This window comes from Lepisma saccharinum, chromosome 10 (assembly GCF_977018435.1).
Source record: "Lepisma saccharinum chromosome 10, izLepSacc3.1, whole genome shotgun sequence".
In the NCBI taxonomy this organism is placed as follows: Eukaryota; Metazoa; Arthropoda; class Insecta; order Zygentoma; family Lepismatidae; genus Lepisma; species Lepisma saccharinum.
In genome coordinates, this window is record NC_139238.1 from 73,555,663 (window position 1) to 73,575,733 (window position 20,071).

The window sequence follows — 20,071 nt, forward strand, 5'->3', positions numbered from 1 at the left end:
GAAAGTCATGGGGAGGTAGAATCAGGGTAACCGGTGACTGGAATTAAAGATCCCTACTCAAGAGCCCTCTGGAACCCACTTGAAGTAACAGATTGTGGTGAAACTTGGTGTATTGGTTATCAAGACCATGGGAAAGCCACTGTTGAAGAAGAAAAAAAAAAGTCAAATTTTCGCTACCAGGTGGAAATGTGGCATTGGAACATTTCAATTACGTTACTGTGTGGTGTGAATTTACTGCAGATTTCATTCTGGGACCCTTTTGCTTTCATCAGCTGATACCACAAAGTTCCGTTACGAGTGAATGTGGCATCCAACTCTTTGCACAGCATTGGTTCCTGCCTGCAAAAACGATGATATTTAGAGACCCTTGTCTTCATGCAAGGTGGAACATCTCTGCATGTTGATTGACAAGTGACCTGCTTCCTACAAACATTGCTGATGATCGTGTCAGCCCCAGAGGTTTTCCAGATGGTTCGCCACCTCACTGCATGGGATTGAACCCATGCAATTTCTGGCTGTGGGGATTCCTGGAATATTGCGTTCATCAAGGGTGGGTACAGTAGTGTGCAGGGAGAGGATTTTGCTCGAGCATCAAATAGTTTGCACGGATGATGCTAGATAGGGTACGGAATTGACAGCTTCTTCGCTTGAGCGGCATAAAGAGCAGTATGTGCTTGAAGCCCGGTAGTACAAGTATAACCATAATTTGTCTGTGGTACTTGATATGATCCATATTTTTGTGACGTCACCAGTAGAAGATATGTCACTAATGTATTTATTTTTGTAAAAGAAAGCGTAATATCTTTGTTTTATATGTAATATTGCACCCTGTTTGTAATATATATATTTTGTTTAATGTTTATTGTATTTTATGCTCTGTTATGAGTAGTTTAATGTATCTTCATGTTTGCAAGAGTGCACTATACGAATTTGTATTTCTAAAGATGTATAGATGTCAGTTTTGTTGATAGTATCCTTTTGTAGATAGTGAATGATTCATCTGTACTTTAATCTGTGTTCTCAAAAATAGTATAAAAGCGAGGATATCGCGTAAGAATTAACACACTTTTTCGCCACGGATCGACGAAGCTTTTAAACTTAAAAAGAACTCCTCGGTGTTGTGCATACATCTTGGTATGGTAGTTCGGGGCGCAAGCTAGGCCTATGTGATCATAGGTACGCCGATACCCATGCATTGATGATATGCACAATACTGCAACCATTCTACATCAAATAATAAAGTTAGCCTAAGGATTAATTTGGAAATAAAAGGCTAAAGAGCAAATATTGGCTCAGTTATCATTGCATATCTCTTGGTCTGGTAGTTCGGGGCGCAAGCTAGGTCTATGTGATCATAGGCTTGCCGATAGCCACGCATTGAGTTTATGCGTTTTAATTGAGTCAATTCATCGACAAAGCGAAATCCTCGCCCTCATCTCAAGTATAGTTGCATTGTAATTGCAATAAATAAAGAATAAAACTTTTCAGTTTATACATACGGCAGTAATGTGGTTTCATTTCTCTGTGCTGTGAATATTGTCTTTGCCTAACACTATCCCTGTACCTGAGAGGAGTCTGTGTACTTCACCGAGTCTCATCGTTCACCGCTGCGTATTATTAAGTTAATATTAATAGTAAAATAATATGACGCATCTAAATAGTTGTGTTTAGAACGTATCATACTGGACCCTCAAATATGGACCATGGCATGAAAGGCACAGTGAATTGAAACTTAAGTGAACAGTCACCATCTCCATATTAAAATGTACTTTCGTATTTCTTACCAATACACAATGATAAATGAAAATGAAATAGATGATTGTGGGCTGAAACTACTAAGGTGGATATTTTACATACATGTGTCTACGTTTATTGTTAAATGATCTTCAATTGTATATGCTCGAGGGTGAGAGATTTCAAAGAGTATGGGCGAGCAGAGGAGTTGCCAGAGTTCAAAGTAAGCATACAACATTATGTCCCTACCATTCCTCAGGAAACCCGTTGTGTGATCACTGATCAACCTGTCTTCTGCTTCCAAAGGGTCATTCACATTAACAGTGAACATACTGAACTGTGCTGCACTGACATCAACTAAAAATTATTTTTTGCATATCTGACTTATGGCTGTCAGAATTTCACCACCACCTGGTGGCAAAAATTAGAACGTTCTATTTCATTGGCATTTACTTCCCCATGGTCTGCATAGCCTCTATACCATCTTTCACTGCAAATCTGTTGCTCCAAACAGGATCCTGAGGGCTCCGAGTAGATAAACTTTAACCATCTGGTATGATGGAATTGACTGGCTAAGTGTGACGTCACCAGAGCCAGTGTACCGGATACATGTTTCCAAACAAACTTACACGTGGCGAAGCCCCTATGTTTTGGCATTGAAAAATTATCGCGAAGGTGCGACTTTTATTACAATGACAGTAGTTAGTAAACAGAAAGACGGTGTGGATCATACATCAATGTATGTTCATTGGAATAACAGGTTAGTGAAGAAATAACATAAGAAAATTGGGTAGAAACATGTCAACAATTTACTATAGGAACATTTATATAGTCTTTACATCAATATATGATAGACATTAGTATTTTGTTTCGTAACTGTGGTCACAGTAACAAACCATAATGTTCTACGATCAGTTTTTACGGGCTATAACCACCAATGTTCCGAGGGCTTCACTTTTTCACAAGTTTTCTAAAAAAATACCAGATTTTCTTAAGTCATTATTTAATTAACACCTCATCTGTAATAATTTAGTAAAATATCTATATTGAAGTGTGACTTAAATAAAGGTCGGGGATCAAGTCACTGGGATGTAGCAAATTATAAAACGAGGTTTACGGTTCATAACTACTGCAAAAGGGGCCCGCCCCAGTCATAAAGGAAACGATGAGTTATAACTGAGTGAGAATGCTCTCTCCACACTTATCATACCTGCCCGTTGTTCTTGAAGAGTCCTGTCCTAGACGAATACGTAAGTTGTGTCCATAACTTGTCCGAGTTTGTACATTGACTCTGATCAACTTTCCTCCATTATCCCGCGCCAAGTGTATCGTTTGAATTATTGTGTTGACTGAGCGCGATGTCATTCCGGACCTTATGCTTTATACTCCTGCCGGACTAGCGGTTATTACTACTCCAGTCCTCTATCGGCGAGGTGTACTTTCGTCAAATCCCATACAACCTCTGCACGGAGGCATTAGGAAACCAGCACATTCTTGGGACAGCTAAAGGCAGTGGAAGGAGACGATAGGTTAATGAAAAGTGTAAAGAGAGCATTAAACGAGCCTCTTCTCTATCCTCACTCATTATATCTCATCATATATTCACCAGAATCTCTACTCATTAGCGATACTCATTACTATTTTGCATACTAACTGCTCTCACTGTTACAAAACTTAATCCCTTTACGTTATACTGTATTGTCAATGCAAAAGGATATGAGCAAGTGGGTCAAAAGGTTTGCTTGGAAACATACATCCAGGACATCGTCTGCTAGGGACGTCATCTCTTAACCAGTCCATTTGGCATCGGTAAGAAAAGGTAAAACATTGGACACCTAGAGGTTAAAATGTTAGAGAACCACCAACAGGTACTCTTTAATTATTCCACAGATATCAAGTAACAATTGCTTTAAAAAAAATTTTCAACCAGGAAAAAAAAATTAAAAAAGAAACAGCATTATATGGTTCAATACCTGTTTTCAATGATTTGGCAAGAAGTTCCCTGGCAGACTTTGTGAGAACCAAACAACCTAAAAAGGGGTTAGGAAAAAATAAAATGTAACAAGCAGCCAACAGAAAGGTAAACCAACATGCAATGCAAAAGTAAAAATCACTACAAAGACACACTACAAACATAATATACGACTCAAGCTTACCAAATGGGCATATTTTACACTAGAAGCATGCATGCAGTCAAGAATATGCAAAAATTAACAGTAGTGAAGTCAAGGGTAAACTATATACAGGGTGGCTTGAAAGTTGGTCAATATTTATAACTTTTGTAAATAGCACCTTCATTTGCATGAAACAAAATGTATTGTAATCCTTGAAGTGGTAGAATTTAATTGCTAATTTGTGCTTTCACCTCACAGTGACAAGAGCAGCTCATAATGACCTATATTTGACATTCGTAGCAGAGTGGTTAGCATATTGCACTAAGATGCTAGGGGTCGCAGGTTCAAATCCTGGCCAGGGCATGTGAATGTCCCTTCTTCAATTTCATCATATCATCACTCATCTTCATCTTTGCGATTAGCCAAAAGTGGCAGAAAAGCAAACTACCATTCCAGGCTGATGTTTACGGGACTTCAAACAAACATACCGGTATTCCGCATCACTTGCACATTTGCCTTCAACCTAGATGCTGATGGATGACCCATGTATCTATTACAGATTGCATAGTCATCAGCTTGGAATGGAAGTTTCTGATGCTCTTGGCATCCACTGAAGCATGAGGTCTGTGAAAACCCCGCCACCATTTCTGCACCTTTACCATGGACTGCCACATTTAGTTTCGGGATGCTGGCTGAGCATGTTCAAGCAGTGTGAGACATAGGGTGATTATCTGGGCTGATCTTGAGAAAGCGAAAATTAGCAATTAAAATCTGCCACTTCGGGAATAACACATTTCATTTCATGCAAATGCAGTACCATTTACAAAAGTTATAAGTATTTTTCTGTAAGGAGTTCCTTTGAAGCCACCCTGCATATAAATAAAAGTATATAATTGTAAGTGCACTTAAACAATAATACAGTTGCATTAAGAAAATAATTTCAGGCCACCTTAGAAAGATAAGGAACCAAAAGGATTTTAATCCCCCATGAACTGGGCATTACATACAGTAGTAATGGACCAAATAAATTTTTTTTTTTCAGATACCAAGAAAGAACCAACGTTTATCATTTTAAAAAGGACACTGCATATGTGTACATTTACTTCACATAACCAGGGCATATGGCTTATACTGGGTCATCCAATTACTTGCTGACCGGGCTGCGGCGGGACTGCACCCAGCCGATACGCTGTCGCTTCCTGCCGGTCAGGCAATACATGAGCCCGTGGTTCAGCGACCGAGAAACATTTTTTCCGGAAGAATTTAAATAAGGTCCAGGAACCCTTTTTCTGGTGGAATTTAAATATGGTCCAGGAACATTTTTTACGGAATAATTTAAATACAGTCCAGGAACCCTTTTTCCCGGTGGAATTTAAATACGGTCCAGGAACATTTTTTACGGAATAATTTAAATACAGTCCAGGAACCCTTTTTCCCGGTGGAATTTAAATACAATCCAGGAACATTTTTTACGGAATAATTTAAACACAGTCCAGGAACCCTTTTTCCCGGTGGAATTTAAATACGGTCCAGGAACATTTTTTACGGAATAATTTAAATACAGTCCAGGAACCCTTTTTCCCGGTGGAATTTAAATACAATCCAGGAACATTTTTTCCGGAAGAATTTAAATAAGGTCCAGGAACCCTTTTTCCCGGTGGAATTTAAATATGGTCCAGGAACATTTTTTACGGAATAATTTAAATACAGTCCAGGAACCCTTTTTCCCGGTGGAATTTAAATACGGTCCAGGAACATTTTTTACGGAATAATTTAAATACAGTCCAGGAACCCTTTTTCCCGGTGCAATTTAAATACAATCCAGGAACATTTTTTACGGAATAATTTAAATAAGGTCCAGGAACCCTTTTTCCCGGTGGAATTTAAATACGGTCCAGGAACATTTTTTACGGAATAATTTAAATACAGTCCAGGAACCCTTTTTCCCGGTGGAATTTAAATACGGTCCAGGAACATTTTTTACGGAATAATTTAAATACAGTCCAGGAACCCTTTTTCCCGGTGGAATTTAAATACAATCCAGGAACATTTTTTACGGAATAATTTAAATATAGTCCAGGAACCCTTTTTCCCGGTGGAATTTAAATACGGTCCAGGAACATTTTTTACGGAATAATTTAAATACAGTCCAGGAACCCTTTTTCCCGGTGCAATTTAAATACAATCCAGGAACATTTTTTACGGAATAATTTAAATACAGTCCAGGAACCCTTTTTCCCGGTGGAATTTAAATACAATCCAGGAACATTTTTTACGGAATAATTTAAATAAGGTCCAGGAACCCTTTTTCCCGGTGCAATTTAAATACAATCCAGGAACATTTTTTACGGAATAATTTAAATACAGTCCAGGAACCCTTTTTCCCGGTGGAATTTAAATACAATCCAGGAACATTTTTTCCGGAAGAATTTAAATAAGGTCCAGGAACCCTTTTTCCCGGTGGAATTTAAATACGGTCCAGGAACATTTTTTACGGAATAATTTAAATACAGTCCAGGAACCCTTTTTCCCGGTGGAATTTAAATACGGTCCAGGAACATTTTTTACGGAATAATTTAAATACAGTCCAGGAACCCTTTTTCCCGGTGCAATTTAAATACAATCCAGGAACATTTTTTACGGAATAATTTAAATAAGGTCCAGGAACCCTTTTTCCCGGTGGAATTTAAATACGGTCCAGGAACATTTTTTACGGAATAATTTAAATACAGTCCAGGAACCCTTTTTCCCGGTGGAATTTAAATACAATCCAGGAACATTTTTTCCGGAAGAATTTAAATAAGGTCCAGGAACCCTTTTTCCCGGTGGAATTTAAATATGGTCCAGGAACATTTTTTACGGAATAATTTAAATACAGTCCAGGAACCCTTTTTCCCGGTGGAATTTAAATACGGTCCAGGAACATTTTTTACGGAATAATTTAAATACAGTCCAGGAACCTTTTTTCCCGGTGGAATTTAAATACAATCCAGGAACATTTTTTACGGAATAATTTAAATAAGGTCCAGGAACCCTTTTTCCCGGTGCAATTTAAATACAATCCAGGAACATTTTTTACGGAATAATTTAAATAAGGTCCAGGAACCCTTTTTCCCGGTGGAATTTAAATACAATCCAGGAACATTTTTTACGGAATAATTTAAATACAGTCCAGGAACCCTTTTTCCCGGTGGAATTTAAATACGGTCCAGGAACATTTTTTACGGAATAATTTAAATACAGTCCAGGAACCCTTTTTCCCGGTGGAATTTAAATACGGTCCAGGAACATTTTTTACGGAATAATTTAAATACAGTCCAGGAACCCTTTTTCCCGGTGGAATTTAAATACAATCCAGGAACATTTTTTACGGAATAATTTAAATAAGGTCCAGGAACCCTTTTTCCCGGTGGAATTTAAATACGGTCCAGGAACATTTTTTACGGAATAATTTAAATACAGTCCAGGAACCCTTTTTCCCGGTGGAATTTAAATACAATCCAGGAACATTTTTTCCGGAAGAATTTAAATAAGGTCCAGGAACCCTTTTTCCCGGTGGAATTTAAATATGGTCCAGGAACATTTTTTACGGAATAATTTAAATACAGTCCAGGAACCCTTTTTCCCGGTGGAATTTAAATACGGTCCAGGAACATTTTTTACGGAATAATTTAAATACAGTCCAGGAACCCTTTTTCCTGGTGGAATTTAAATACAATCCAGGAACATCTTTTCTGGAAGAATTTAAATAAGGTCCAGGAACATCTTTTCCGGAAGAATTTAAATAAGGTCCAGGAACCCTTTTTCCGGTGGAATTTAAATACGGTCCAGGAAAATTTTTTTAGGAAAAAAATTAAATACGACCCAATATTTTTTCAGCCAGAATTTAAATACGGCCCAGGAACCTTTTTCCGACGGAATTTAAAAATGGCCCAGGAACCTTTTTCCAGAGAAATTTAAATATAGTAAAGGATCATCTTTTCCGGCGAAATTTAGAAAAGGTTCCTAGGCCGTATTTAAATTCTTCCAGAAAAAATGTTCCTGGGCTGTATTTAAATTCCACCGGAAAAAGGGTTCCTGGACCGTATTTAAATTTTTCCAGAAAAAATGTTCCTAGGCCGTATTTAAATTCCACCAGAAAAAAAGTTTATAGCCATATTTAAATTCCATCGGAAAAAGGGTTCCTGGGCCGTATTTAAATTCTTCCAGAGTAAATGTTCCTGGATTGTATTTAAATTCCGCCGGAAAAAATGTTTCTCTGCCCTGGACCATGGGCTCATGTATTGCCCGACCGGTGGGAAGTGACAGCATATCGGCAGGGTGCATTCCCGCCGCAGCCCGATCAGCAAGTAATTGGATGACTCAGTATGTTAGTATTTATAAAAATAACAAAATTGCAGATTTTGCATTAATTTAAGGCTATATATATATATATATAAATCAAATAAGGTAAAAGGAAACACTCACCGGACAGTAGGAAAATTCAAAATTTTCGCTAATTTATAGCATCATCGGTGTGAGAAGAAACAGAAGACGGAACCGGAGCTCCTCCACCCACAACCTGGACTTCACTGTCGCCGTCCACACCAACCACCACAACATCAGTTTCAACGACTGCTTCCGGGTAGCGATCATCCACCTCCTACCCCAACCAGCCAACACCTCTGTTCGCAAAAGATGGGAGAGGGCCTATATATCGGCCACGAGTGCAACCACTCCACCTGGCCTGAACAAGGCCACCCAGTAATGCCCAACCCTCACCCACCCTCCCGCCCTCCCTCCCAACTCATCCTACACACTCACAGTTTACGACGAGCCTGGTGACGAAACAGTGTTTTTTCGTTCTACGCACCGCTTCTTCTTCAATGGGGACCTGGCAACTCTGCAGGACCCCAACTTCCGGTTCCGTCTTCTGTTTCTTCTCACACCGATGATGCTATAAATTAGCGAAAATTTTGAATTTTCCTACTGTCCGGTGAGTGTTTCCTTTTACCTTATTTGATTTTTTTATATATATATATATATATATATAATTATCATGAATTATCACTGATTTTACCAGTAAACCAATATGCCTACATCCATCGATACTAAAGAAGTATTGAATATTCTGTCCCACCACTAATACAGATGGTTATCAAAATAATGGAAACACCTATGTCCACCAACACAGCATCTGTGTGGGCTGGCAAGCCTGATCAGTTGTGCACTGTGACTGGCATTTGTTTTTGCGGTGAAGGATGGTAGTCACAGTAGGATAGGCGCGGTATAGTATGTATTCGTGCTGTTACCCTGCAACCGAATCAGGGCAAGTTTATTTTCTTATTGAAATATTTTATTAATATGTTAATCAAATTAGTTAATTACGTGTGTAAAATATGTATATGTTATAAGTGTTACTCTATTAATTATGTATTTTTAGGTTCGTATATATCCCATGTATAAAAAACAATGTAGCTCTCTGTTCTTTCTTCGTGTTTCGAATGTTCAAGGAAAAGGCGTGCAGTTTAGCTGTTCAAGATCAAAAATTTTGAAAATTTTGGCAACAGACGCCAACCAAACATATATATACTCTCCCAGATGAGAGTGGGGGAGGTCGGTTGTTGGACCTGTGACTTGGAAGGGAGAGGCTGTTTCGATTCGGTCAGCTCGGATTGGAGAACAGATCTCCCGTAACTGATGCTGTAAGAGATTGGATTGCCGGGCAATCTAGTGCCTTGTGTCCAATTTACAGATAAAAGGTAGTTTTGCACTGGATGTTATTTTGAAGTAATTACGGTGCACCGGACAGCCTAGTGCCTTGTCACCATGGGGTGTTGAGAAATTTACACAACCTCGTGCCTGTTAAGACGTTTCTTGGAGTAACGCAAGTTTACTTTGTGACAAGCGTACTCCCGATGTAATTCATGAAATGTAAAGCATCCATGTGCAAACAATAGAGATTTCCAACATCAAAATTTGGCCCGATAATAAGATAAATGAACGTTTGGATACAACTTGTATATAATTAAATTTACGATAATTAAACTTTAGAAAAAATGAAAAAAATTCTGTTTTTAATTTCACAGTTGCTGGACAAGGTAATTTATCCCCCTGGTCAAAAAGGTTTCGCAAAGGTTATCTCTTGGTATTTTGTAGTTAATTATATCTTCATGTTGACTTGTTGCAACCCACGTGCATTGTCGTACAAAGAAAGATACCCCTAGACAAATCAGAGCCAAGTTTGGAGTGCACCGAACCTCGAGTGTGGCGGTAAAGTGTGGGGGGCAGGCAACAAACAGTGCGTGCAATTGGCCACGTGTAGGTGAGGCAAAATTGTGGACTTTCAACAAGGGCAGATTGTTGTTGCAAGTGTACCGAAGATGGCCAGTGTGTTAGATGTATTGAGAGCAACAGTGTTCAAGGTGATGGTGGCATACACAACTCGTGGCAAGACATCGTCAGGTAAGGGTCATAGTGGACGTAAACTCATCCTCCGTGATCAGGACCACAGAACATTGAAGAGGATTGTCTCAAAAGAACCGTCAAGCTAATGCAACACAAGTGATGTCAGAACTCAATCATCTCAACCAACCTGTTTCTACACTCATGCTCCAAAGCGAGCTGCACAAACTGAACAGTGTTGCCAGCCCACACAGATGCCGTGTTGCTGAACATAGGTGTTTCATTATGTTGATAACCATCTGTATATAGGCATTAACAAAGTATTCTTCGTAAACTAGGAAGAATGACCATACTTCTATCTTTTCATATTTTTATTTTATATGGCAAGCTTCAGTTTTTTTAGTTATACGAAAATTTTATGACTTTTTCACCATGAAAACTAAATGTACCAGGTGGCTATGATTATTAGTTCCCTTACTCAGAACCATTTGGAGCCCATTTGAAGGTTCAGGTTGCAGTGCATCTTGGTACAGGGGGTACGGAGAGCACCGAATGCTGATACAAAAATTAGTTCAAATTTTCACCAGCAGGTAGAAATCTAGTGCTGAAATCTGCTGCACAGTGAACAACATCCTGCTGTTGAATCATTAATAATGCTGTCTTATACTTCCAAAGGGTCATTCACACTGACATTGGACATACTGAACACATCTGTACTGACATCAACTAAAAATAAAGTTCTGCATTTCTTATTTCTGGTTGTTATTTCAGTGCTAACCAAGTTTCACCGCAAACTGATGCCTCAAACGGGATCCAGATAGCTCCGAGTAGAGGAATTTTAATTCTGAGAACCTGGTACAATACAGGAAATGAAAATTGTGTGAATGTCAAGTCGAGGTTCAACTGTATTAATACAGTTGAGACTGCTTTATACGTAACTCAGTTCTGCGTAATTCTGTTTTGTACACAAATTACGGCAGATCCCAGCAAAATATAATTTAAAAAGATGTTAATTAAACCTTATTTGTACGTAATGCATTCATACGTAATTCGGTGTTATATAATTTTCATAAAATACAGTTCATTTGTAAGTAACCAAGCTACAACAATGTCACAGAAGTGACAGTTTCAGTTGCTAATGGTCGGCCATGGAGAAAATAGAGGAAAAATTGCATGCTGGACCAGAAAGTAAAATTTATATGGGAAGTGAGGGGAGATAATCCACATAAAACTAAAACTTAATAGCTGCAGATCTAGGCATCACTTACACCACACTTTGCACAGTGATTAGTAAAATAAATGCTATTTTAGAAGACTCTTTAAAATTGGATTCGATATTTCAGTATTAAAGTGTTCACTAATAAAGTGGGAAATGTAGTGTATTAAAGAGTCAAACTTATAGATTCGTTAATTTACCACTTTATGACAGAAATAACCTGCATTACACATATTTTGTTCTTCAAAATATACACAATTACAGTATTTTAATAATGATATGACATGGTATCTAAATCTGATTTGTAAGTAGTTCTCAGTTATATGTATTATTTTCTCTTCATTTTGGCATACATATAACTCACGTTCAACTGCATTTACAAATACTCTGAACTACATTATTAGTATCAGAGGAGATCAATGTAAACATCACAGTGATATTGGTTCAGCTCTAGTTTTGTCTGTCATTTAACTACTTTCACAAAGCTACTAGCTCTAAGGGTGATGTAGGTCCTCACTAAACAGATCATCATCATTAGAACACTTGCTATACCAATGGTACATGACGGCCAATTTTACATGAAATGTATGTACACATATCTACAGTGGAGGCCTGATTTACATTAAGTTTTGGCTTCAGGGTCTTGAAGAACATATAAATCAAGGTTTTGCTGTATTTGTAAAACTCACTATGTATGTATTTGGATATATGTGAAAAATGTATGCCTGTTTCAGTTACAGAAAAACTCACCATTGGCATCCTTCGTAACAGGTAGTTTCTCCAGATGTACGACAGGTCCCTTCTTATCCACCAGTGGTGAAATACGGCGCTTGTTTCCTTTAAAACTAGGAGGTGATCTTATTACATCTTGCTTTGTAGAACTTGCCGATGTACTTTCATCTGCTTCATCTTTTCCAACACTTGAATGCAGCAAATCAGTTTTTCCTGTGAAGCAATAAGTATCCATAACTATTTACATAATTAATATATTTTTTAAAAAATAAATATTCAGTTAATATAATATTATATCTAAGACATGCAGTTTTTTAAAATATCTCATAGCAGCCTGGGCATTCCTGCCACTTGTGCACTTGTTCATGCAGAAATTACAACTGAAGTTGTGTTACCATACTATAGGTATGAAAATTTAAAATATGTTACAAAGTTAGAATAAAATTTGTTATACGGGGGTCATCCAGAAAAAAAAGGGATGTTTTGGTGTAAAACATAAATGACAAATGATGTGTGTAAAAAAATTACGGTAGAGAAACTACACTTCTTACTCTACTTTTCTACATATTCACCATGCACATTCAATCAATTATCATAGCACGATACCAGTTTGTTGAAGTCGCCATTCAACCTGTTCAAAAGGACCAAAAATTGTAATGAAACTGTTTTCATTTAAATTTTGAAATTAATCGTTCATTTTTTTTAAAAAAAAAGAAAAGAAAGTAAGTCATGGGCTAACTATGTATCCCATGTGACTAATAGTGTAACAAATGCTGGCGTGCCTGTTCTAGGGATAAGAATGTTTGCTCACTTTACTATCCTATACCTGGTACATGTGATCTGCATTGTTCATACATTCCACAATACTACACACTTCCCTCTTCCATTTGTATATTTTTGATTTTCGTGCTGGTCCGCATTCTAGTGAAAAAAAAATAGTTGCCATTACATATGCCTCAATACTCGTATTTAGCAAGTGCCACTTCATGCTACTTCAATGAATGATGATAAACTTACCAAACTTGCGCTTCTTTGGTACACTTCCCGCAGGATAATCGAATGACAATCGTTTCTTCCTTGATTTCACTTCCTCCATATCCTTAGGTTTGAAATCCTTTTTGTGTTTCTCTCTGTGCACAACTTCTTTCTTCTGAACATCGATAACCTCAATGTACTCCTCCCCTTCTTCCGTGGGGAATTTTGACAGGTTCTTACTCATTTTTGTCGGCACCCTGGACAAAATCGAAGGATCGTGACTCTTATCTGAAGATTTAGCACCCTCTCCATCTTGAACTGGCGGTCTAACGGGCAAGAGTGTCTTGATTGTCTTTTCCTCCCTGACAGGTGGGTGGTCATCCTTCCGGTCGCCTCTCTCGTCAACTTTTGACTGTTCCAGCAACGCATATTTCAAGCCCTGCTTGTCATCCGTCGACGGAGTACCGTGAGATGCCTCCTCCATGCTACCTTGAACGGAGCTCTCGTCCTTCACTTTACTGAACTGAGGCACGGAATGCTTCTTCCTCTCCGGACTGTGATGGTTCTTCGCTGCCGCTGCTTTCTTGGCTTCAAATCTGTTTATCTTTTCCAAAAAGGAGGTCTTTGATTTGGGGAGGATGTCCTCCAATGATTCTCCAATGGTGCGTGCATACGCTAGATCAGCCACATTTGGTGCAGAGCCTACGAACTTGTTATACTCTGGATGGTAGTGTTTTATATGCATCTGTAAATAAAAATAAAAAATTGTTTTCATCTTTCAAGAAATAGAATGGCAGGTGAAATGTTGAGACTGAATTGCAAATCACCCAACTTCCCATGACATGCTCTCCAGCATCTCACAAAGTACAGGGTGCAGCACGAAAAACTAGCCCCGTTCCAGTCAGTATACTATATGTACAGTACAGTTGAAATAATAGTGAAACATGTACAGGCCAACCTCGATTTTACGTTTCAGGGGACTAAGCTGAAAAATTTTAAATGCGGGAAAATGTAATATCGAGGAAAATTTCGTAACATTTTGTAATGTTGGGACCATCAAGCTTGACTGTATAATGCGGGAAAATGTAAGATCGAGGAATGTAAAATGGGGGTTTCACTGTACTTGCTGTTTACAATAGATGTTGAAAGTGGTTACCATTAAGCTGAAGACACATTTGTGTACGGGATAACATGTTTCGCAGGACTGCTTGCAGTTCTGCATGAGAAATGCTGCATACTGAACGTGTGATATTGTCCTTCAGCTGATGCAAGGTATGGGGATTTTTTTGCATACACCTTCCCTTTCAGGTTTCCCCAAAGGTAAAAATCTCATGTGGATAGGTCCAGAGACTGAGGCGGCCACAAGTCCTTGCTGATCAAACGGTCTTCTGGAAACACAGTGCCGAGCCACTCCATGGACAACATGGAGGTGTGGCATGTTGCCCCGTCTTGTTGGAAATGGCAGTACTCCTTTTCGTAATCTGTCAACTGTGCGTAGAATTCTTAGAATATTCCAAGATATATTTAGTGGTGTTCACTGTTTCATGAAAGAAGATAGGGCCAATGATGCGCTGGGTGGACACTGCGTACCACACCCCCACTTTCTGTGGATGCAGAGGTTGCTCATATTAAAGTCAGGGATTGTCTTGGGACCAGTATTTCGTATTCTGGATGAAACCATGCTTCATTACTCATAAACAAGAAAGTTGGGTACAGACGACTGTCCACTATCATCTGATTGAGCCAATTGCCATATCTGACTTGCTTTACATTGTCAGGTGGCTTTCATTCATGCACTAGTCACATGATAGGCCCGCATCTGCAACTGGTGGAGCACAGGTTGACACATTCTGTCTGATGCAGTACCCTAGTATACAAATTACATGAAATGTACATTATGTATACTAATAGGAATGGGGCTAGATTTTCATGCAGCACCCTGTACATTTTGTCCCAACGAATTAGAAATTCTTGTTTGTTCCAAACCTGCTACTTACTGCACTAGAACAAAAAATGATGATTTTTCTATAAAAAGAGTTAAATTCCCTGACTTTTCCGGGATTTCCAGACTGGTAGACAGTTTGAACCAAAGTCTAAGTGTTACTTCATTGTTGAAATTAAAAGAACAAACTATAAAATAACTCACATTCCTTCATTATACATTTTATTTTCATTGTCCCAATTAGCAAAATGTCATAAATGTTTCTCCAATTTTACGTCTTTCCACATTTCACATTAGTCTACTGAACCCATAAAATCAACTATTCCATGCAGTAGTTTAATAGGGTTACATAGCGATGAAACTATTGGGGATATCTAAACAACAGTGAAAGAAAATCACACCAAAATTCACATGAATGTTTTAGAGAAATTCTAAGCAGATACAATTTTTTTTAGATTTTCGAATATCAAAGTGGGTTTTTGCAAGGAGAGGAAATTTCACCAACTAGGAAAGAAATTAACAATCTAGTTAAAAAGTCAAGAGACTGGAACTGTACGAGATGCTAGGCATACTGGAACACCTTGTAGCGGTTTCAGCAAGAAGGGGCCACAGCTAGAAACACAATGGACCTCCTCAGCCAGCATTTGCTTATCGCATCATATCGAAAAATGGCAATTGTGAGGTGGCAATTCAGCAATTGAAGATTTAACTCCATTCGACTTCTTTCTTTTGGGATATCTAAAGAACAAAGTTTATGTCAACAAACCAAAGTGGAATTGAAGACATGAGATAGCCGCTTTACCTCCTGAAACTGAGAGTGGTCATGGAAAATATCATGAGAAGAGCATGTGTTTGCAAACAAGAAGGGCAAGGTCATTTGACCGATTTCTTTATCTTACTTCTTTCAACAATTACACAGAAAACAAATCCATTAGCTTATTTTGCACCACCCTGTATTTGAAGCTGCAATGTCTACATTGAGTGCATGAGCATTCTGTTGTTTTTAGCTACGTGAGGTAGGCATTAGTGCACACAAAAATGGTAGAGGTGAGCAATTTCTCCTTTGAGAAATGTAAGAAGTGTCGAATATCCACCCACATCTCCCACTTTATTACCATTACATTTCTACATGTGGGAAACTTTGAATGGAATATGTATGCCACACAGCCACAGGCACTGTATTTCCCTTCCAGTGGAAACTATATCTGCTGTTTGTAGATTTGTTCAGCGTTGCAGATTATGTATTCCTGCCACTGGCAGTCATTTTAAACATCTATAACTTAAGGATATGTGACACTAAAAGAAGTGCATACTTGCTGTTATTAGTGTTCCTGCTATTAACGTTCAAAGAGTGTAAACATTATTTTGGGACATGCTGTATACTACAGACGTACAAGGGCTACATGCTCAATGCTGAGTTGAACATCTCATGGAGCTCAACAATATACAGTTTGCATTGGTGTTAGGCAAAGTTTTTCAGTATTGCTTGCACACTACAGTCTACAATTATATAAAAAAGTTAAGACACATAAGTTACCTGAAGCAGATTTTCTCTTCGGAAACTTTTCCCACAGCCTTCTTTCGGACATGTAAGGTTACTGTGATCTACTGGAATAATCTTTGGGGGATCTGAAAGAAAGAGGAAATAAATCTATCACTTTATAGAATACATATTCTTAGTCTCACATATTTATGGTGAATAAAGGATCCAAAACTGTATATAACATGGCATTTTGGTGCTAAAATGGTGAATAAAACCCTAAATTTGATTTTCAAAACTATGCTTATTACACAAAGTAAACATTTCCTTCTAATAGCACATTTGTGTATCTATCAGAGTATTAAATTTATTCCTGTGTAAAGGGGTCCATTTTTTCCTCTCAAAAATATTTACAGCAGAATTGATCAATTTTCCATGATTAGCATAGCACACAGGATAATTCAAACCTCAAAAAACATTAGGTCGGTAAAAAAAAATCTAATTTTTTTCTTTAAATGTTTATTTCTCATTTTGCATCATTTCGTGACAAAACATAGTAAGAAAATGCACCTCACACCATTCAGAAACATGAAAAATTAATATTACAATGTGCTATTTCACATTTCATGTTTCCATCAAAACGAACTATGCATGCCTCTACATATTATCCACATTACAAATCTCTTTGAAACCACACCACCTAGCAAATATAACAAATACTGCAACTGTTCACTTAAATAGCGTCAAACATAACTACCACGCAGATTGATTGATTTATTTTACTTCGCTTTCCTGCCACCTTTGGCTAATAGCAAAGATGACAATGAGAGATAATATGATGAAATTGATGAAGGGACACTCACAAAGAACACCCATGTTCAAGCCGAGATTCAAACCCGGGACCTTTAATCTGTCCCATCCTTAGTATTTAGTAGGAATGGAATATGAAATTTTGGCTGATACCAATAACCAATATTCTACCGATCCGATTTAAAATTCCATGTGGTCTTTCAATAACCTAAATGGTTCGTTCATTGACCTTCTTAAATCTTTGTTTCCAGGTGACTGCAATGCAAAATTAGTTGCTCATTTAGACATTTACTTTTTTAAAAAGTACAGCATGGAGATTAACCATTAACATTATAACAAAATGGCAGAATTTTGCACTAAATAATAACATATTTATAGATATATTGGATTGGTAGAATAATCGGTAAATCAGATACCGATCTACCTATATTTACCGATACTGAGAAAGTATCAATTAATCTGTCCCATCCCTTGTATTTAACATAAAAGATGCACTTCAAAAAGTAACGGTTACTTCTAGCAACTGGGTTTGTGAATATTTTGAAGTAATTCACCAAATTTTCCCAAGACTTTTGTATTCATCCGTCGACTTCCCTCACTCTTACAGGTTTTCCCAGCCCAGTAGGAACTTGCTAATAGTTCCACACTATGCATGCACAACAGACATGCAAAATTTTAATTCTCACTTGCAATACAAAAGAAGATGGAAATTTCTGATAAGAGAGCTTACTGTCTTCTATTTCGGTAGCCAGGGGTGTTGATGAGTCTTCCGATACAGTGGATTCAGAGTCGGAGTCTGACGGTGGCCTCTGGCGAACTCTAGGCAGAAGAGTTTTGATCCTCTTTTCCATAGAAGCCTGCTGGGGTCGTCCATCTGCTTTCTCGGCTTTCTGCCTGTGTTGACCGGGTGCCAGGACTCTAGCATTACGTTTCCCAAGTGAAAAGTCTAATTTGTCAGCATCTAAGTTGATGTGTTTCTCCTCAAAGTAGTTCCTCAGCTCATTACGAGACCTGAACTTTCGACCTTCCGGACTGAAAGAAAAAAATAGTTTTGTAATCAAATTTCTGACATTAATACGCTAGTAAATTACTCTTAAGGGAACCAAGTAGGCTATGAGAATTAATTTTATTGCATCAACAATGGACTAACGACAAGGTATACACTATGTACGGAAATATGTTACGGATATTTTACATAACAACGTAATTACAATTGCATGGAAAACATATTATACTGAACAATGCACTTGTGTTTTGTTCCAATAGACGGAAAAGCCTTCCATGTCTTAACTTAAAAGAATTTGCGTGGTTAAGGGGTAATACTGTACATGGTGTTCGTATTTATCTTAAAAATTAAATCATTTTCACAGAGTTTCTTCATACTTACATCAGGGTGTCTACAATTTTGTAAAAAACTAAATTTGACGTGTGTGTAAGAAGGTCACAACATTATAGCTCAACACCAGACTTAGAATCCTACTTAACGAAACTTCTAGAATATTCATTTCACATGTTAAAAGAAATAAGAAAACTGAACAGAAATTGCGTTTAATAGGGGCATCCGGGGTGAGTTTTTACGTAATACTTGCGATTAAACAAAGATTTATTTTTACATAAAAAATCATAAATAATGTGTAATTAGAGTAAAATTTATTAACAGCGAGCAAAATAAAAACAAAAATCGCAATAAGGGAGTGTTAAATGCCAATATCCACTTAGTGTAGTAGATTTCTAACTGAAAATAGTTCAAAACATGACCAAATCTCCTCGAGTACTTAACATAAAAATTTCTACTGTAATTACCAGTAATACGCGATATTATTTTTCCACAAAAACAGTAAATTTCCCCGACATTTCCACAAAAAGTAAATTGCAGGGTTTCCAGGTTTTTCAGACTGGTAGATAACCTGTTACATATACAGTGGCACCTCAATTTTACGTTTCTCATGGGACAAGCTCAACAACTTAAATGCGCAAATCTAAAATCTTGGATATTTATACATCATTTTGATATGTTGGGACCATAAAGATTGAATGTACAATGTAGGGAAAACATAAAATTGGGGCTCCACTGTATATTTCTTCATAATATACTCATTTGTCTCAGCGAGAAGTGTCAATTCAATGCATTTTATTAACTTATGCTTGGATCAGTCTATTGGTGAATTCTTTAATTTCTACATAGTAATTACAGCATTTATTCCACACATACCTAACTAGATAAACATCCCATTTTCCCATTGATGAACCGCTTTGCCGTTGAATTGCATTCTTTGCCCAGCCGTTAGGTAAATTCTTGTCAGGTACGTTTATTGCTTTTCGATATGCTCCACCTAGAAGGCAAAACTCTTCATTCAGTACACATGCACACGTAAAATTCAATAAAACTATGTATTTTACACTCGTCCTTCAGATGTTGGACTTTTTAAAGACCTTATGCGAACATGTATAATGCAAGAAATATAAAATTCAGGGAATGGACTTTCAAGATACATATAATAAAAGTTTTCAGACCTGTTATTGAATTGATTGCAATCATGATGTGATCAATCCGATTCTCAATATATGAATGTAGAGAAAATTGGTGAAACTAATGAAATTGAAAATTTGATTAGAATTTTGTTATTTAGTGTTGCTTCTCTGCCACTTTTGGATAATCGTGACAATGAGGTTGAGTGATGATA

The 20,071-nt window shown here is 37.6% G+C and overlaps 1 protein-coding gene across 4 annotated transcripts in view; it reads right to left on the reverse strand.

Moving 5' to 3' along the window:
- Positions 1–20,071, reverse strand: part of LOC145993944 (uncharacterized) — a 79,137-nt gene that overhangs the window by 21,571 nt on the left and 37,495 nt on the right. For 3 of the 4 annotated variants that reach the window (XM_083129914.1, XM_083129911.1, XM_083129912.1), the window contains exons 8-13: positions 19,600–19,720; positions 18,118–18,419; positions 16,635–16,726; positions 13,198–13,900; positions 12,199–12,393; positions 3,708–3,764 (exon numbers count right to left, since the gene is read on the reverse strand). In XM_083129914.1, the coding sequence (XP_082986040.1) occupies positions 3,708–3,764; positions 12,199–12,393; positions 13,198–13,900; positions 16,635–16,726; positions 18,118–18,419; positions 19,600–19,720 (1,470 nt within the window). The remainder of the gene's footprint in view (positions 1–3,707; positions 3,765–12,198; positions 12,394–13,197; positions 13,901–16,634; positions 16,727–18,117; positions 18,420–19,599; positions 19,721–20,071) is intronic. The other variant, XM_083129915.1, reaches the window with a different exon arrangement.